At 42.1% G+C, this 19,965-nt stretch overlaps 1 protein-coding gene across 8 annotated transcripts in view; it reads left to right on the top strand.

The window, feature by feature from the left end:
• The window catches only part of LOC105203258 (WAS/WASL-interacting protein family member 1), a 357,301-nt gene that overhangs the window by 302,608 nt on the left and 34,728 nt on the right, over positions 1-19,965 (top strand). For all 8 annotated transcript variants that reach the window (XM_039458358.1, XM_039458359.1, XM_039458357.1 and 5 more), the window contains one exon: positions 5,757-5,869. In XM_039458358.1, coding sequence (XP_039314292.1) covers positions 5,757-5,869 — 113 coding nt within the window. The remainder of the gene's footprint in view (positions 1-5,756; positions 5,870-19,965) is intronic.

A 19,965-nucleotide genomic window follows, 5' to 3' on the forward strand; every position in this document is an offset into this window, starting at 1 on the left:
TAACAATTCTACATTTTGAAATGATTATTCATACGTCTATGTTATTATATTGGTTTTTTTTTAATTGATTAATAATTGAGAGATTATAGGTAATTCGTCATGTAAAACAAGTATATATATTTACAATAATTATAAAGTATCTTTGAAATGTCAGGAGTTTTTACTTTAAACACGAATCAGAATATTGTGGTCATAAATATATCTTAAAATCCTATAGTGTGTGTGTGTGTGTGTGTGTGTGTGTGTGTGTGTGTGTGTGTGTGTGTGTGTGTGTGTGTGTGTGTGCAACAGATAGTCTTCTGCTTCAGTGAGAATAAATAAAGATGATGTGAGGAACTCAAGATTAATTAGGCCTTACGTCACGTTCCACATCACAGAAACATTTTTACATTCGCATGAGCTTACTGCGAATCACGCATCGGCGAGCGGATAGCGCGCGCGCGCGCGACGAACGAACCGTCGAAAAAGTCCTTTTGTTTCCTTCTTTTCTTTTTTTCTATTCCACGAGACGGGCAATTTCAACGGGAACAGATGACGTCCATCCAATAATGCACACACCGCCTAGCTGGCCGAAGCGCGATAGGCGACCGGCGGCGCCGAAGAACAGTAGCCGCTCACCGATCCATAAACAATCCCGCGATGTTATCGCTTCCCTGCTCTCGTGCACGACAGCGAAGGGAATCCTCGAACGAGGATCGATCGGTCCCCGCGCCATTCCGCCGTTGCACGCCTGTGTGCGTGAGCGCGTCGAACAGACTCCGTTTAATTGATATATCGTTGCCCGATCGCAGAACGCTATCTCTCAACCTCATCCGACGGCGTACCGACAAAAATATACACCGCGACACCGCGTACATTTCACAAATGGTCGTAGCTACCTTCGCAAGTTGCGAAGAACAAGAGGGATAAAAATCCCTCTCGATTTCTTAGCACCAAATATTTCTTATCACTTGTCGCAGCCATTAAATTTCTCTCGGAAAACTTACGCTGACAAAGCGCTTTTGTTTCTCATATTATCCCGGAAAGTGGGTTGATGTTAATTTTATGAAGTATTTTATCAGGATATAAATACTTAATGAACTTTCTCTCTCTAAATACTTAACAGAATAAGGAAAAGTCGATTTTACATTCGCCCAAAAATCATGGGGGAAAAAAAACGAATTATACACTCTCTACAGATATATGGAGCCCGAAGACAATGAGCCTACCGCATCCCTTCCCGTCGCTACTATCTGCTTCCGCAATCAGAGAACTTTTACCCTCCCTTACGATGCAGTTCCGTTCGATTACGATCGTTGTTACGTTCATTGCGCTACGCGCGCGTTTTCCGCAAGGAACCTATTAATTGGATCTGGCATCGGGTTACTCGAGCTTCGATTCGCCCCATGTTCCGCCATGGTAAATCCGGAAGCTCGTGTACGCTGCCCGTACCCGACTCTGGCGGTGTCGGTCCTTTATGTTCACAAAACTGCATCCGCATCGTGACCGCGAAAAGTACGGCGGTGGATCTCTTATTCGTAAAATCAATTTTAAGCGACAAATCGATTTACGTCATCAACAGATCCATTTTAATTTAAAAAAATCACGAGATTAATCTAATATCCGCAGTGACACGAGCGAGAAGTTGAATGTGTGCGCAAATTGATTAATAACGTGAATGAATTATTTGATAATTACTCTGTTTAATCTCGTGAATGCGATTGTGATAACGTGATTCACCAAAAACGTATCTAGATTATTATTAATCCTCGCGTACGTTTTATTCGCGGGGCGGCACGGAGCGCAGTGGCGAACCGCATGCAGCTGCAAGTGCAACCGCATTGTGCGTCACTGACACGATGCACCGCGCTATCCGCTTTCTCTTCGGCAACGGCAGAGTGATATTCGGTGACTTTTCCACTCTTCTTATCTATTCTTTTCACTTACCTCTCGCGTACGAATCCCTCCGCGCTCAATTTTCAAGAATTCGAGCTCGATTTTTGTTTCTCTTCCTCGCCTTTTCCCCGAGTCTATCGTCTTTCTGGTGAGAATGACATAATACATCACGGCATGCTCTATCGGTATTTATTTTCCGAATTCTACCGCGCCAGGAAAACGAGGATGGGAAAGATGAAGAGAGGTGATCACTTAGAGGAAGGGAGATTCTCTTACTGACGCTGGTCTCTCAACTGAATCCATTAGCCAGCGCCATTAATATCCTGGTAATGATGAGCGATGAGCCACCGCGCGGAGGACGAAGCGGATCGGAAGAGAACGAGATACTTTCGGATGACGTTAAGGGGGGAAAGAGAAAAGGAGCAAACGAAAAAAAAAGGCAAAGATGAATAGACGGGCAGACAGATAGATAGATCGATAGACGGATAAATGGATAAGTGCACGCTGCATTATGAGGGATATGTAGAACAAAAGGGAGAAATCTCTTGCAAAATGAGAAACGGCATAGAAAAAATTATTAAATAAAATTTACAATTAATGACATTGTTGAGAATAGTTATAACGAGCGATCGCAATGCGGAACTGTAGCTAGCAATTTTCTTTACCAAGATTAAAATACTGCAGTAAGATCAGGCGACGTTTACAGACAGGCAGGCAAGCTATACATATTGCGCTCGGAAACGAGCAACATAATAAGACGATAAAAATTTTAAATGCGAGCGTAAAGTACGCTCGCATAAGCGGGCAAATTTCAATACCAATTCAAATTTTAATTAAAATTTAAATTCGCAAAAGAAGAAAGAGAAAGAAAAACAAAGAGTGAAGACGTGAAAGTATGGCGGGCACCAACACGTCCGCACATCCGCAATCGCTACTGTGTGTAGGTGGCATGTGTATTATACGCGTGCTTACAGAAGCTTTGATAAATGCTGCTGTGCTTGGCCCACTGCCAAATAGCGCGCCGTACAATGTATCTCATCGCTCGTGTATTCCTCATCGCGCCTTTCACGGGACGCGATACGCCCGTGTTGTCGTGGTGTATTAAACCTTTACACGGTAAATATATCAGCTAGCGGCGATTAAAAGCCCGCCACTCGGCCGGCCATTACGATGCTTCAATTATTTAATATTGTGGGAATTGCCGGCGATAATCCGAGATTTTTTTTTTTTCATCTTTTAGAATATTAAAGGCTATTTATTTGTTTGTAAGTTGTGAAGAATTCCCCTGAGGACTCGATTATTAAACATTAATCCTGAGGCAAACGAAAATTCTTTTTGTCAATTTTCAATTAGCTGACGATCCGAGTCCTTTGTATCGCGAATTATTTGCGATGCGCCAACTTCGCCGAAGGGTCAAATCTAGCTTTGACTTCCGCTCCCGAGCCAAGAAATAATTAAACGCTCTTTCATCACTCAGGCTCGTTCATTCATCATTTATCCTCGCATTGAATATATTCATCTTGGCAGACTCTCTAACATTACGAATGAGTTTTATGAACTTGACGAAACTTCCAGCCGAGCAAAGAAAATGTTTTCAAGGACAAGATGCTCACTCGAGGGAAATTTTCGTCGACGTGATCCTTGATAAATATCGCCTTTCTTAATGAGAAATCTCTCTCACTCCAAATACCCAAGCGTAATATCTATCACATTCCGCAACGTGCATTGTGCCGCGTCCCTCTTTAGCGACTTATCAATATGTATTTAACCAACCCTCCGACCAACCGACACCTATGCCTCTTTCAGAATGTCAGGTAAATGAGAATCTCGCTCTTACAATGCTTCTCGGTCGATACGTCGAGGGGACCGAGAATGGAAACGGCGAGCGCGGGCGGATCCGATCTGGTTGATCGGAAGTACCTTTCAGCCCCGACAATCCCATCCTTTTTCCGCGAAAATCACTTTCCCTTTTTCGCAAGCGGCCCACGTAACGCGTCGTGGAAAGGAGGCTCCTCCCTTTCCATTTCTTGCCTTCGTCATACCCGGCACGTGTGCCTGGGCACTTCCCGGCGCACCTACGTGCCTCTTATGAAGAATCCAGTCACAATGGCGGAGGGGCCTGGAGATTCCGATACGAATTTCCGGCGTTCCGCTGCGCCGCCGTCGCCGATATCGAATATATCCAGTTCGAGAAATGAGGAATTTCGGCTGCGAAATTCTCCACTTTGTGTCCCCTCCTCCTCCCCTTCCACAGACCTTGTCTTCTGCTTAGGGACGTAAATGAGGGTTACGGTGGTATTTCACATGATATCGTTACGAAGGATCCACGATTGGTCCCTTACGCAATCTCCTTCTTCATCATAACTTACAATTAGCTCGAACGAGATTAACCTTTTTCTCATAAACGGAACGGTATCAAATTGAGAAGTTATCTCACGAGATATCGAGAGGAATGAATTTCTAAATTATTAATCCTTTATAAAACTCCGGGATATTAATCCTTGTATTGCTGAAAAGGTCTTAATTAAACTGCTTTAAGTTTCTATTGAACTATCCACTTTGTTCGTTGTGCACACTGGGGTGAAGTGGCTTACGTTAATTATAAATGAATGAATTTTTGAGTAATTGCTTTAATATGCTGCCGTGGCTACAAATATAGCTCACAAATTGAGCAAATATCGGTAGAAGCATTAATTTATTTTTGTAATAAATGTAGCACAGATATAGCTTAATGCTTGGTTTAATTATGGCTAAGCGGTCTTGATGCTTTAAATATTAACTGCCATAAATAAAAGAACAGCGATAAATAATCTGTGTATACGGGAATAAAGTAAGGATAAAAGCGGAGATGTGTGTGAAAAGTAGCGAGATTCACGTTGCTGCACAAACGGCGGCTAACGCGCGGGCTTCTCTTCATGTTCAGAGTAAAAGCGCGTCTTCACGACGATGGCAGCACAAAGCTGCGCCCTGTCTCGATTAAGTCTGTCGGAATGAACGAATGAAGCTGTTTCCCCACGGCGATTAATTCGCCTCTTCCGGTATTATCGCGCTCGCGACGGTCGCGTAATAACACGGCGGCGTCGCATAATACCATGCCGCGCGACGTCGTTTTTGCAACTCTCTTCTGTGAGAAAATGAGGAAATTTATACCCACGATCTCATTATCGGTCACCGGACAAGAACCGGTTCCCGGTTCGCCTTGAAGTGTCGAAATCCGTTTCACAAACGCAACGTAGACGACCAGTTCGTGAATTTAATTCAGCGAATTGTCGTAGGAACGACCCGAGTGGAAATTTTGCTCCTGCCTTCAACCTTAGTTTTAAAACATATGTAGATTCTAGAGAATTATAATAAGTTAGAGAATCGTGAGAATTGAGCTGCTTTGTGTGTCAAAACAATAGCTAACGGAAGATTTTCCATTTTGAAGTTAAAAAGAGATTTTCAGCAAAATCTTTGAAAACTTTGAACTAACTCTATTACAGTCAATAGATTTTGAGAATTGAAAGAGGTTTGTTTGGGTATTTGAAGTATCACAATAGGCGTGAAAGATCTAATTGAGGTGAAAAATGGAAATAATGTTTTGACTCGAGGAATTTTAAGAACTCGGCATGGAGTTATTCTCACAAGTATTCTATTGAACTAAATTGTTATTTCATTCTAATGACGAGAATAAAATTATATGCTTTGCATAATGTAATTCAATATTACTGTATTTTGATAATGAATTCAATGAATATCTGAGCCACATGAATATACATATGCGAGATATACTCGCACGATAACAAGCAGAATCGTCTGCATTCTGCGCATATAGTTACATAATAATATTCCGTTATTTTCGCACAATGAAATATGCTCTAACGATTCTTTTTTTTTTTCAGATGATCGACGCTTCCTACCACACAAATCCGTCGTTGCAAAGCACTGCCCTAATCATCACCTGCGCGGTGGTCCTTCTGCTAATGGCTGCGATTGTGTCCGTCGTTTTCTGGAAGTGAGTAGATCTCCACCTTATTATTTTCTATTACCGGTCGTGCGATATCGCACCGACAAGTACAACGTGATAAACGGTAAAAGTCTTTGCAAGGTCACCGATGGTTTCTTACAAATAAATAAAATGACAGTTCCGTTCACGCCGGGACGTCGTGTAGCCTTGTGTTTTCCAAGTTCGAGGTCATTTAGCATATATCCGTATTTTAAGGGATCGAGAGCACAGACCACCCTCGGACTCTTATACAATTCGAAAAAATAGAAAGGGACGACCACATGGGGCGAGAATAAGTGCGAGGTCTTGCTGAATGTGGGAGAGAGCGTTACCGATTGCTCTAGAATTAACCAAAAATAGAACAACCAGCGAGGAAACGAGAAAATTGAGCATCCGTCGGTTTATTCCCGACGGCGCCCCGGTTGTTCTGCCTCCTCGCACCGAGCGATGATCTATGGCGCGGTAAGCCGCACCGAGGGGGAGCTTCAGGTCTACCCGAGAAATGTTACTTCACAAATACTGTAGTCGATGGTCAAAATGTCAGCTATCGGTATTCCAAGATTTAGTGAAGTCTCTGTTTCCTTTAAGAATATATTCATTCTCGAAAGTAATTTATGTGACGTTATTTGAAATTTATTGCATGTAATTTTGCAATTTTTGCAAATATTGTTGGAAAGACTAGAGAATGGATTTCGAATCGGGCGCATAAGGAACTTAAAAAAATAATTCTCACGGAATGTTCGCACGATTACACTTGCACTGGCAATTGAGTTTTTGTAATACGATTACGCAACTGGTTCGCCTTTTTTTATGGTAAGCGAAGCGATCGAGAAGAGACGTAAATGAGAGTGTTGCTCTTGAGCGTATCCTAAATTACTCCGAAAATGGAGCAGCCGAAGACGCAGCCCGAGAAAGCCTGCCACTTTAATTAATACCTAACCGTGTTTCCGACAGCCTGTGGCTCTGGTTCCCATATCGTGCACCGAGATCTAGGTCGCGGTGAGATTAGATGATGACTTCGTAATTAACGAGGATGCCATCTTGCGCTGTCGCGAAAAAAAAGACACGACAGCACTCGCAATATCGTTATATATAACAATTAGCGGAGATGACGTTGCATAATAAGTAAAGCGCCGCGGTTATTTCTCCATTTGAAATTTCGCCTGAAATTTTTATCCGTGCCATCTTGAGATACAAGCGGCGCGGAAGGAAATAGGGCGACGTCGTCGCACTAATGGGCCCTAAATTAGCCAAAAACAAAGCCTCTCCTCCCTGGTTTCACCACTACAGTCTGTCGCCGACAACGCCGGTTCTTGCTCGCACAGTACCGTGTGCTGATCTACAAGCAGCCGCAGTAGGTAATTTATTTAGAGCACAGCGGTAGTCGAGAACTTTTCGACCGTTCTCTAGAAATTTTAGAAATCCCCCATCTATACGTTACGTCCCATTCTCGCAGTCATGGGATTTTCTCTCGTCCTTTGCAAATTTTAGAAATTGGAGCGCACTTTTCTTCCTTTGCAATACACGACACTTGGAAAATATATGTGCGACCCAAGTTAGAAATTGTCTCACGTGCATTTTGACCTTTGCTACGGATTCTAGACAAGAGAACAGCACGCCTAATTGGCATTCCAGTGAGTCCTAAATTAAAGCAGAAATAGGCCATTCCTGAAATGGGCGTACGCCCAAGCGCTGTTACGTACCGCCGACAGCGGAACAACGCGCCAGTAATTTGTGACACGGTGGCTCATGCTAGTCGGCACGGTTTCGTGAATCCGCGGGACACGGGAAAATACATTTACCGACGTCCGGGGTGGCTTACTTGGGAGATTTACGGGCACACACAGTCGCGGGGGAAAGTTCCGTCGCTCCGTTGTCGCACGTTGATTGGACGCGCGGTAAAAAATGGAGCGGCTCGATAAGACGAATAGGAGACACGTGGAGAGTTTGACAATTCGATGGGCGGCACTTTCGATGCGCGCTTTCGAATAGCAGAAACCTTTTCGAGGTTCGAGAAACCGCCCGTTTTTTTTCACGATTGTGAACTCCTCGCCAAGTCAGGTTGATTTTCGCTCTTTTCAATTCTCTTCGCTCCAAATAAGATTTAAACGACGCAACCTCATTCTTCATTTAATCTTAAGCCGAATGAGATATGGAAACATAGTGAAGAATTCTTTGTAAGAGCAAAAAAAGGTTCTTCCAAGGGTCAAACGCAAGGAATTTGCGGAATGGAGATAACGAAAGTGACGTGGAATTTCCTGTGCATAGAACGAAGACACAGATGTCCGTCCAATCATATCGGTTAATATTTGCCTTGCACGCTTCGCTTGTAATCTCAAATACCTAACTGGTACAGCCTAACTGGTTCCGTTCGACCGTCCACGTCATCCGATCTCCGGATCATTCGATGAACTGTCAACCCGCTATTAGCTCTCCCCTAGTAACGAATCCGCGCCTCGCCGTGGCCCTGTATGATGATCGATCGACGGACACCGGACTACAAACTGCCGGTCGAGAGGACAATTTTGGACAGCACAGTGCCCCGCATTCACGATCGAGTGCGGTTTTATGGCAGCGCGGCCCTCGAAGGCACACTTATCGCGACAACGGCGGCCCTGTTTTCGCGCGTTTTATCGTAATGCTCGGCCATTATCGGTGACCGCGCCACTAGTATCTCAAGTGTTACCGGTTCCCCATATTCGCGCTTTGTGGGTGGCTATCGTAAGCACGACCATGCTGGACACTCGTACGCCAAAGCGAATTAGGTAAAATTAGATGTCTGACAGAGGAGACAAAATACCTCTCTTTAGCTATAATTTGCTCAGAGAAAATGCCATTATAAATCTTTATGTTAAAGATCTAGGTCAAACTTATTTAAGCACTCACAAAAAACAAACATCGAAATTTTAATTCTAATATATGTTATAAAAGACATGCTCTAAAATAATTTTAAAAAAAGTACGAAAATATATTCTTTTTTTAAAATAAAGTTTCTATAAAACAGTTTAAAAAGTAAATAGTTATAAAAATATATTCTATTTTTTTAAGAATTTCTCGATTATCAAGAATATAGAACTGAATCTAATAATCATTCTCACATGGTTCTCAAAGTTTTCCGTTGCGAAAGATTTTTCTCCGCCATTCGACACAATCGTGACTCTGTTTTCGCGTTTATCGTAATAGCTGTGGTCTATTATCGAACGTGACGTCTCGAATGTTGCGGCGTCTCGCGGCTCGTTACTTTGTGGGTGGCATCGGCCTCCTTTTCTCAGCATTTCTCCGCGCCGTTTCGCACGCTCTCGTGGTTCCTCTGCATCCTCATGTGGTCGTCGATTCTCCATGTTATTGCGGATCTCGCGGCGCTCGTTCCTCCGAGACGCAGAACCGTAACCACTGTGCTTGAGTGAAAGCGATCCAAGTTTAGGATTAGTAATGGGAACTCGGCGTACACAAGAATCATACGAGAATAATTATCTTAGTTTCAATTCTGTATTCTATAAAAAAATAGAATATATTTTTGTAACTAATCACTTATCGAATCTTTTTATAGAACTTTTATTTTAAAAAAAATATTCGATATTTTTTTTTATTGTTTTAACATCTCTCTTAAAAAATATCGAAATTAAAATCTCACGTGTTGTTGTTTGTGAGTGAATCCTAAGCGATTTAATTAAATTTAAGGCGGCAGTCTTTTTTACATAAGATCTATTTAAAATCAAATTTAGTAAAAAAAATTTTTACGTAGAGATATTAACCATGAAAGTGGATTTCGTATTAAATTTCGTATTAAATCTCTCTTCATCTTATTTGATACATAAAAACGCAAAAATATATCTAATTCAAATAAGATAAGGGAATGGTCAACCAACGAGCAATAGAATAATAAATAATAATCAAATTAAATCTCAATTAAATGACAAACATGAAAGTATTTGATTAATTTGAACGTTTCGGACTCTTACTTCTTTAATATTTTTATTCATACTTAAATTATTTAGTTCTTATCATTTTAATGTGATTTCCTATCTCATAATCAATTTTATTTGCTCTGATAACTTAACTATTAATTTTGTTGAATTTAGGTGCCGAAGAAGAGCAAGTGAAGTCCAAAATGTTAAATAAATATTTTCATGTTTCTCATTTAATTGAAATTTAACTATTATTTATCATTCTTAAGTAATCCTCGTTGATCGATTATTCTCTTATTTTATTTGATTTTGCGCGAAACGAGCTGATCGATTAATAATTTATATCTGATTCGTCATTGCTCATTGGATTAATATCATATTCCTGGAAGCAATTTTGAGACATTGTTATGCGACAGAAAATTTTATTTCGCGTGTCAGGTTTTATTAACATTGCTTACGTGTGATATACTCATATACGATAATAATATTTTGCTTTTATGGGGTGGGAAGGCAGCAAATCTAGTTTCTCGCCACGAGAGCCAGCGACGGTAGTGCTACGGCACTGCGCACACAATCAGAACGAGGCGAACCGACACGGCCGCGCGTAGTTTGTATGCTAATCAGAGTCGTGTTCCCTTCCCGTCCGTACATCCTCGACGCTATCTTCGTCCACCATTGCGGGCACTAACTATCGTCAATTCTATTTTCTATCCAGTCTTAGCTTCGCGCATTCACACTCTTGTTCAGCGCCGCGTTTAGCACCGAATGCGGCTATTCGATCTCGAGTTTTATTTAAAGATACCGAGATCACGCGCGTGTTCGACATAATCGAGAGACGAAAGGTGAACGGCCACGTTTACCGCCGAGCATATGCGAATGCAAGCTCCAACTATAAGCATTTACATTGTAAATTTGATGTTAAAATTTGTTGGATATTTTTAATCGCATCGGTTTATTATTTATCAAACTAGTAATTAGTAACTAATTAATAATAATTAATCAAATTATTAGTAAAAATATTAGACAAAAATGATATTATTTAATAATAATGATCTTGGCATTCTAAAAACAAGAATCTCCAGAATCAGTACTAGTATTTTTTTGTTACCTTAATGATGATCGCCATAAAATTATTAGAAAATTATAAAAAAGATACTTATCGTAATAGCACGTCGTCAAAATTGCGCAAGTCAAATAGAATTCGTAATTCGGTAAAACTGGGAAACCTGGTTTATCAACGTTTTCCTGCGTAGAATAACGTCACACGCTGCGGATCCGCGCGAGTAAACCGGAAGAGACGAATTGCGGAGAGAAAGAGCGAGAGAAAACGGAAACGAACGCGGGCGCTCGCTTCTCTCGTGAGCGCTTCCTCGCCGGCTCTTTTCCCGTTTCCTCCATTTCCCGGCCGCCTTACTGCGCTTTGTCTCCATAAGCCACATTCGGGTCACCGGTACGACGAGGTTGCTTTAACGATCTGCATTGCATGAGCGTTTCACCCTCTGGTACTCCGTTCTATCTTTATGGAGAATGTCGGTGTCAAACTGAGAACGTGAGAGACTCTCGGCGGCATGAGAAATTTTTAAAATGTTCAAAAGAAAGCGGTACAACATGCAAAAAATAATATAAAAATCTTGAACTGTGAGAATTTCAATTATCAATCGTATTAAAATTTTTTTAATAAGAAGAATCATAATATTTTAAAATATTGGAAAAAAAAGAGAACTTATTTTACAAGTTTGTCTTTGCAAAGTGTATTGTTTCCTAAATATTAAATATGAATAATTTACCAAGAAAATGTAGAATGTGTCTACTTAATAGCAGGCGAGAAAATTAATTCAAATTTTGATAAGAATTAAGTACAAAGTCTTATCTCATAAATTCTATAAATTTTAATACTGTGTTTAATATTCATTAAAGGCGAAAGGAAAAATATTAGAGGGAAGCATGGAAGAGCTGTTAAGTTTGGGGACCGCTTGTTCCAAAGAATCCACCTTTCCTCTCTTGTCTCGTTCTTTCAATTCCTTTTCGCGACATAGTTCCAGATCGTATACGACGGTTGACAAACAAACCCCCGGTTATTTTATATGACAAACAAACGAATCGGCTTTACCTTGTTTATGCCTTTGGTCCGTTCCCAAGAAATCCGATAGCTGTTTCTCGAGTAACGTCGAGTTCCAACGAAACTTCGACGTCGCGATGACGATGGCGAGTAAACATGTAACGGCAATGTAATAAACAGACGAATTAAAAAGCATCGATCCGGACTCTTTTGAGCCAGGCCAATGCAAAATTGAATTCTTAATTCGCGAAATCATGGCCCTGCTACTAAAACTTTTCAATTCCACTGTATTCCTTCCTTTATTTTTTTCTTCTAAAGAATTAAATAGAATTCTCCTGTTGGAACAGGAGGGGAATTATAACGAAACAACCGGAAATTAAAGAGTTAAAATTTCAGCATCAAACAGGATAAAATATCGTACCGGAAACGCGCTCTTTTAGCCAGAAAAAAAGGATCGACTGAATTAAGTTCCTTCATTCATACATTTTCTTTCTTTTTCTATACCTTTTCTTCATCTTTTCCGCTCATGATGATGGTAAATTTTGCCCTTACCACTCGACGTTCCCGTGCTTATATCTCTTTTTACACCTGTTCGGGCTCGCTATTCTCTCCGTAGCTGAATACGCTTTCATATGTGGGTTGCAAACGATAAATAATAGATTTTTTCCGCGGAGAATTATCACGAGATACATTCACACATATAACTGTATGGAAAACAGCAATTAGGTAGAGTGGATGCGGCCTCGCTACACCTAGTAGATGCCACTACTTTGACGCACCATGCGCCTCTCTTCGTCTACATTTTCGCCATCGTAGTCATTGCTTGTTAACGCCGCCTCTCCGGGTGTCTTAAAAATATATACGACCGGTCCTCCCGCCCCCTCCTCCTCCTCTTTCCCTCCGGCATCCCTTTCTCTCCTGCTCGCGATGCGACAAGACATCGGTAAGAAGGGTGCGCGCAAGAAAATCGCGGGATGCACTTACGGATATTACCGGGAACACCGACGGGAAGATTGCCAGACACGGCTGCTGGGATCATTAGAATTAAACCTTCGTGTAGCAAAAGAGCGACATAAAGGCGTGAAATTTAAGTGCCGGATCTACGAAAATCTCAAGTATATATACAATGATCCTTTTCGAAAAGAACGACTTTTCGCTGAAGTAACTAAAAATTTAGCTAGATACGTATCCGTAAATAATCTTGTTGGCTTTTCAAAATAATTATGTAAAACGCTCAAGCTAAAATGTCAAAATTTTTTGTAGCATTATTATCACGCGAAGCATTCTACATAATTATTTTGATGGACTAACACAGTTATTTTCTAACATATTTTTAGCGAAACCGTTCTTTCCGTGCAAAACGATTCAACGTCTAAAAATTGAATTTTTATAGATCAGTAGAATATTTATTAAAATAGATATCATTATTTTAAAATTTTGAATATCTCTCCTTAAAATTAATGAAAGAACTGCGATATTCATAAAAATGATATAGAGATAATATATTTCTTGATGTATTTAACAAAGGGAGAAGACAAAGAACCTACTAAAGGATTTATGTAAGCTTAATCTGGGGAAGGGAAAAAATTCCGTCTCATTTTGAGAGTGAAGAAATTTTTTCCCCACAATCGCCGTCTGTTCTTTAATCTTGCAGCGGATGGGATTTATGAAAATTCCCGATCGATTCTAGGACGATGACACACGTTGAGTAGGATCCCCGTGGAATCGTGAGACAAATCCCCTTTGACTTTCGTACACCTCCGGCACAAAGATCGCGGTCGTTTTAATTTTGTACTCGCCGGCGCGCAGGAAACAAACAACAACAACAATCCAACAACAGTCGAACGAATACGAACGACATGGCGAAGTAGTTCTAATAACAAAGAAAAATAATGTGGTGAAACAATACCTGCGAGATAAATCGGGCGTCGCCCGAGAATGCTCGCTTCGCTGAATATCTTGCAACAATACACGTACGAAAGCTCTTTTCCCTTCGGTTTTAAGACCTATGTTGCTCTATAACTCACAGTGCTTTTTAGTTACGGAACTATTCGCAACTTTTACGTTGATTAGCTAATTTTAGAGACACTCGTGCAAACCTTCGCGCGTAATCAGGATGCTATTGTCGACGATTCGGGCGCGACGAGGAACGGTTCGGGAACGGCTGAGTGCAACACTGTTCCGCAACGCGTTGCACGCGATATTGCTTGCGTTACATGCGTCGCTGCAATTTCGACGAATTATCGGGGGCGCGATGCGAGGACGGGGATGTGAAGTCAGGGATACGAGGAGGAGGGCACGCGGCCGCTGATTCACGCGTAGTTGTTTCTACGGACATGATCGAAAGGGTCAGTCTGACCCGGTCTATGGATAATTTAACTCACAGGGTGAGCCTGTGTGTACGTGTGAATGGGTTACATAATTGGTGATGACAGGCCGTCAGGCGACGACAGGCATTCACCTTACCAAGAAAGGAAGAGAGATAGAGCATCGAGTTCGAGGACTCGTAACTCAGTCCTTCGCAGGCGTTGACGGCTCTCCCGTGACGCTTCCTCTCAACTTGACGCGACACAATGACGTGCAAGCAAATTCCGCGAGCTTCCGTTCGTATGCCTGAACTTCTGGCTTTCTTTTAACGTGAATTTTCTCCTCGCCATCGGGGAACTCTCCGAACTGTCGAGCTGGCGAACTCTTCGAATTTTCGAGTTTTACAGAGCTACAAGAGCTACCGAGCTTGCGAGTTTTTAATGATATTCCAAGCTCACGCGAAACTCGCGCGATGCGGATGATCGCAGCTTACGGATTTAATGAGATACAGAATATAAGTGGCTGGTAGATACGTTCTTCAATTTGCGCGGGACTTAAGCTCCTTTACGAAGATCGCGCATAATATGAATACTAATCGATCCTCCGGTCCGAGGCGGCGGCGCCGCACGCGCGGACTTTATTCCGCTAAATGAATGATCCTCAAGCTTTTCTGTCTGAGAAGTTCTTACCCAGAGCGATGAAATCTAACTTTTAACAAGCCGCATTGTCGCGCGTATTCTTTGATTTAACAAACGCTTCACGAATAAAATATCTGCGCCTACTTATATATATATATATATAAATAGGTAAATGAGATATTCGTTCAAAATTTGCCAAATGCTTTAGTTTATCTCCGAGCCTAAAAACTAGTAAACGAATTGCTCGAGGCCAAACTGACTGCACGAACAAGATTATCCATTGATGATTTTTTAGTTTCGCTCAAACATCTTTCTCTTGTGAGCGTAATCATGCTGAAAAGCTGGGAATGTAATGAAAACGGCATTCGTGTATCTCCAGGAAGCGTGAAAATATGTTCAGCACATACGGTATCCTCCTCTCTTAATCTTCACATATAAAAACATACGAACATACACGCATACACACGCGTGCATGACGAACGCATGGTAATCCTATCTCGCAGTGAAGAAGCTCGAGCGCGAGCCCGGCATATCACCGGTCGATTCGATTCAATTACGAGACTGACTCTCTCTCTCTCTCTCTCTCTCTCTCTCTCTCTCTCATGACTGCTGCGCATGCAACGCCAGACAGACGCACGACGCGTCTTTTGCGCGATGCGCCAATTCGCATCCGGCTGCACGTCGGCCCTACCACCGGTTTTGGCGAACGTTGAATACGCCAGCTGTCCCGCCATCGTTCCGGCAGTGATATACTCGCGAACGCGACCTAAGAGGAAAATAATAAAGGGAGAATCCCACGGGAGGTGGATGATGCGAGAGGGAGCGTCACAGTGTTTCTCATTTAGATAATTTTAGATATGTTTGATCACCGCGAGGATAATTGGTGGAAAATGGATTCGCAACGGGGTAAATGACAATCATCCCCGACTCGTTTGAGTACTTTCAGATATTTACAACTTAGTACTATTAAAGTTAAAGATCTTCAGAATGTGCTTACACGCTAGCGCTTTTTAGATCTTTATGCCTTTGAATCGTCAAAGATTTTCTGATTCTTCAGGCTTATACGAGACTTTCTCGGATTCTTACATTTTCTATTCTTTGCGCTGTAAACGTCTTTGAATCGTTCGAATCCAAAGCTATTTTGATTTTTATACCACTGAGAGTTCTCAATCCTTCTTCGGGACTTCGCGAAAGCTTTGCAGTTTTAAATCTCTGCACCTTCGTATAGATTTTTAACTTTGTGCCAGCTTAAATTGCACCGTCGAATGCGGATAGACGCCGATAAAACCGGAGTTTACGCACGACGTTCTGTTTTGACGCAAGCGCGCGGACTAATGTCAAACAAACCTACATAATTACAACGGAATCGCGTCGGAGGGGAAATTGAGAAACCCTGTTCGAGAGATATGCGTATCGCACGAAATGCGGCCGTTATCGCAGTCGCATTCCATTGTACTCTCGCAGACAGTGTTATTACCCTAACCGTCCATAATTACGTCATCGTCATTGTCCCCGTGCATGTATTCCCATAAATGCCACGAGCCCTTGGCGCCCAGCGGTCCCTCCGGAGTCCACGATTTCTCTCCTCTCCTCTCCCTCCCTCCCTACCTCCCTCTATCTCTCTCTACGCTTCCTTCCTGCTTACGCACCATCGTTAGATTCGCGATATTCACGCAAATGACTATGCGGCGAGGTCGGTTCGCCAACCAACACGCGCGGCACACGTAGACACGCGACGCGATGCGTCACCGTTTACCTGTATCTGCATAGCACTGAGTACCCGAATACCGCAGTGCATGCGTACGCGCGTGCAACACACATACATATGTGCACTAAGAGATTCCTGCGCGTCCTACCATATATACATTCGCGTTTCTACATTACTCGAGCACGAACACGCGCTATCGCATTGCACGGTCGCGTACTGACGGCGTGATGCATCCACGTGCATTAATATAGTCTTAGTCGACTCGTAACGTTCGTGCTAAAGTAGTCAGACACATCGGAAATGATCCTGTGTCAAAATATAGCGACATAAGATAAAATACGACGATAATTTCGATCGTGAGATCTCGTATCCGCTCCGAGCTACCCTTGAAAGATACTTTGCTCCAAAAGTTCTTTTAATTTTGGTCGACACTGATGATACGAAATTAATAGGCAAATTTGTGCCCATTTTTATCAATGTAGATTAACTCTAATCTCAGTTTAATATTTTTGATCTCTTTTGATCTCTTTTTAATTCTTAGAACTAGAAGAAAACAAAGAGAAAGTTAAATAGGGATTAAAGTTAATCTACATTGATGGGAAAGGACGTTAAGGATTTAATTTTTGATTAAATATCACGACGTTATAAATGTCGATAGTACATTGGCGATCAAATTTCCCTTAAAAACACCCTTAACATTTCTCCCAAATCTTACTGTCGTGGTGCACTCGTCACTCCAAAACAACCCTACGGCAATTTCTACAACGCGATCGCGCGTGCACGTGCGAGTACATGCATGTAATACGCGAGCGTACGCACAACGGCACGCGGGTCGATTAGTCGGCATACATGCGGGCTAATGTAACGTTGCGCGCCAGTTATGCTACCATGTTACGTTGGGTATGCCGACCGCACACTCCGGATAGGCAACCAAGCCGAAGGGCTGAATTGGAGAACCAGCGGGGGTGAACATTCTCGGCAGAGAGAGAGAGAGAGAGAGAGAGAGAGAGAGTGCACGAGTGTATGTATGTACGTTACACACCTGATAGGCACGGATACGCTACTTGCGTATTAGACTGCATTTCGTGAATTATTGAAGCAATCCTGTGTTCAAGACTCTCTCGTGTGCGACCTCCCCATATTCTCCCTTCCGAACCGGACACAATACGTTCCATCGGTGCGGCATCGAGTGGGGCGCATCTTCCGGAATCCCCGAATAGATTCTATCGAAGAGAATTATTTCGGTATCCCCTCCTGTTTCTCTCTAGTTTTCCTCTCTCTTTTTCAACGAATGATACTCCTCTTTACGTATTGTTCCGCGATTTCTAGATTATTATGCACTGCTGGTTTCTTTTGGGCTTGTCCCATGGTCCAATAGACCACAACGAAAGGTTTCGAGAATCGAAGCTAGTTCTCCGGAAGGATAGAGAGAGAAAAATAATGAGAAAACGCTTTACAAAACGTACAGCTGTCAACAATTTCGTTCTTCATGTTTTACTATTAATTTTCAAAAATGGATCCGCTTGCTTTTTATTTATTTATATTGCACGAATTCTATAAAGTGTAATTTACGTGAGATTCGGAGAACTGTGAAAGATCGCGCTTGCGAGACAATGTTATATACTACGTTAAATACAAACGTATATGAAAGCACAAAACACAGAAAAAGCAAGAGATAGGAGAGACGTGTTGCTAAAACGGATTGCAATTAATTAGAAGAAAGACAATCTTCCCGCGCGCGTATTTGCAATAGCAAATAAATCCACCCCGTGCCACAAATGTGAAAGCATATTCCCGCTTGCGCGACGTGCGCTCGTTTAGAATAACGAGGGGGCCGCGGAATTAAAAAAGAGGAGAGAAAAAAATGCGAGAGAGCGACAGATGCGCCATAGCGCCCGAGTTTCATAAACGAAATTATGCTAACTACACGCGTTGAAGGAGGCTCGAGTCTCTTCACAATCAAACCGATGGGATGTCGTTCAATGCCTCGTGCACCGACGTGCACTCTTTTTCTCTCTCTTGCTCATCACGTCTTATTTCTCTCTTCATAGGCTGCGGAGAGTGCAAATTGGTCGCCCGTATTCAGAATAATCTAATATACAATCGCAGCTTACGTTCGAACGTCTGTGAAGTTTGTGACACAGAATTAATTTGGTACAAGAAATCGGTTGCGCGAAATTCGCAAATACATCGAGTTATGTGCACGGACGAGATGCTTCATTTAAAAACGAGTCGAGATACGAATTAAGAGAGAATGTGTCGGTTACAAGAATACCGAAAATTTATTATTACCATCATAATGTAAATTTTAATAATAATGATAATTTAAATTTATAATTTCTGATGTATTTATTTTGCAAGATCGATAACGTGAAACTAGTGTACTTTGATGATACGCGCTTATTACTTTTTTTTTATTTTATTCACTTTTAATTCACTACCTGGTAATTTTGTTAATATTCCGTCGACAATATTTGCTTTCATTATATCTGGAAAAAGCGGATATTGTACTCTCACGGGTAGAAAGGCAAACAATTAACTTTTTACTCGATCTTTGTTTTCCATTCAGTTTGGCCCCTCGTAAAACGCAGAGCCCGATTATGTTTAAACGCGAAGAGACATTTTGTGCGAAAGGCCACGCGCGAGAGCATTAATGCCAGAATTCGAATAAATTAAGACGCGAAGTGACGGCTGAGGCTTTTAATCACCGTCGCCGTTTAATTACTCCCTCACGTAGCAATAACGCGGACTCCACTGACCTCATTTCCTCAAAACATCATCAGCCGGAGTATGGCAACCAGGGCGAACTAATGACGGGGAAAGACCATCACTCGGGGACCGATTGCTCTCCCTTATTGAGCCTCTAAATCGCCCTTACGATCTATATGACGACGTCGATGAATCACCATCCAACGTGAAACATCACACGTTTATTAACCTTCCACGTTTGTGATGACTTTCATCATTATCGACAATCTTTGTGTCTTAATCATTATAATAATATAATTTAATAACAAGCTGAACGAAGAGTTATGAATCGATTCTATTTTGAGCAATACGCTAGAATTTGAGGGGAAAAGGGAACAGATTGCAATTAAGCCATCGCTCTACGGAGAAATTGATTTTAACTTGATGAAGAATTTGCCATTGAAATGCTTGTACCAATGACAACGTGGAGTTGTCTGAAGTTCGATTCGATCCACGTGTTCGGCCCAAAATACGATAAATGAATTCGCGCCGCGCGCGAAAATTTAATTTCCCGCGCGTAGAACATAATCCTTGCTTAGGAAATTGGCTGCTCGATCGCGCTCCTCCGGCTTCATCCCATCCACCCTCGCGATCTTTTGTTGAGCGGCGCACGAGAAGCGGTCCCGACACGAGACACGAGATTCGCCGTCGCTGATCCGACCGGCCACGCGAAATAAAATAAAACGGATATTAAAACTTGGGCGAGAGCTAATTTCCTCGCGTTTTCAGGCATAATA

The sequence above is a fragment of the Solenopsis invicta genome, chromosome 16, assembly GCF_016802725.1.
Source record: "Solenopsis invicta isolate M01_SB chromosome 16, UNIL_Sinv_3.0, whole genome shotgun sequence".
Taxonomy (NCBI): Eukaryota; Metazoa; Arthropoda; class Insecta; order Hymenoptera; family Formicidae; genus Solenopsis; species Solenopsis invicta.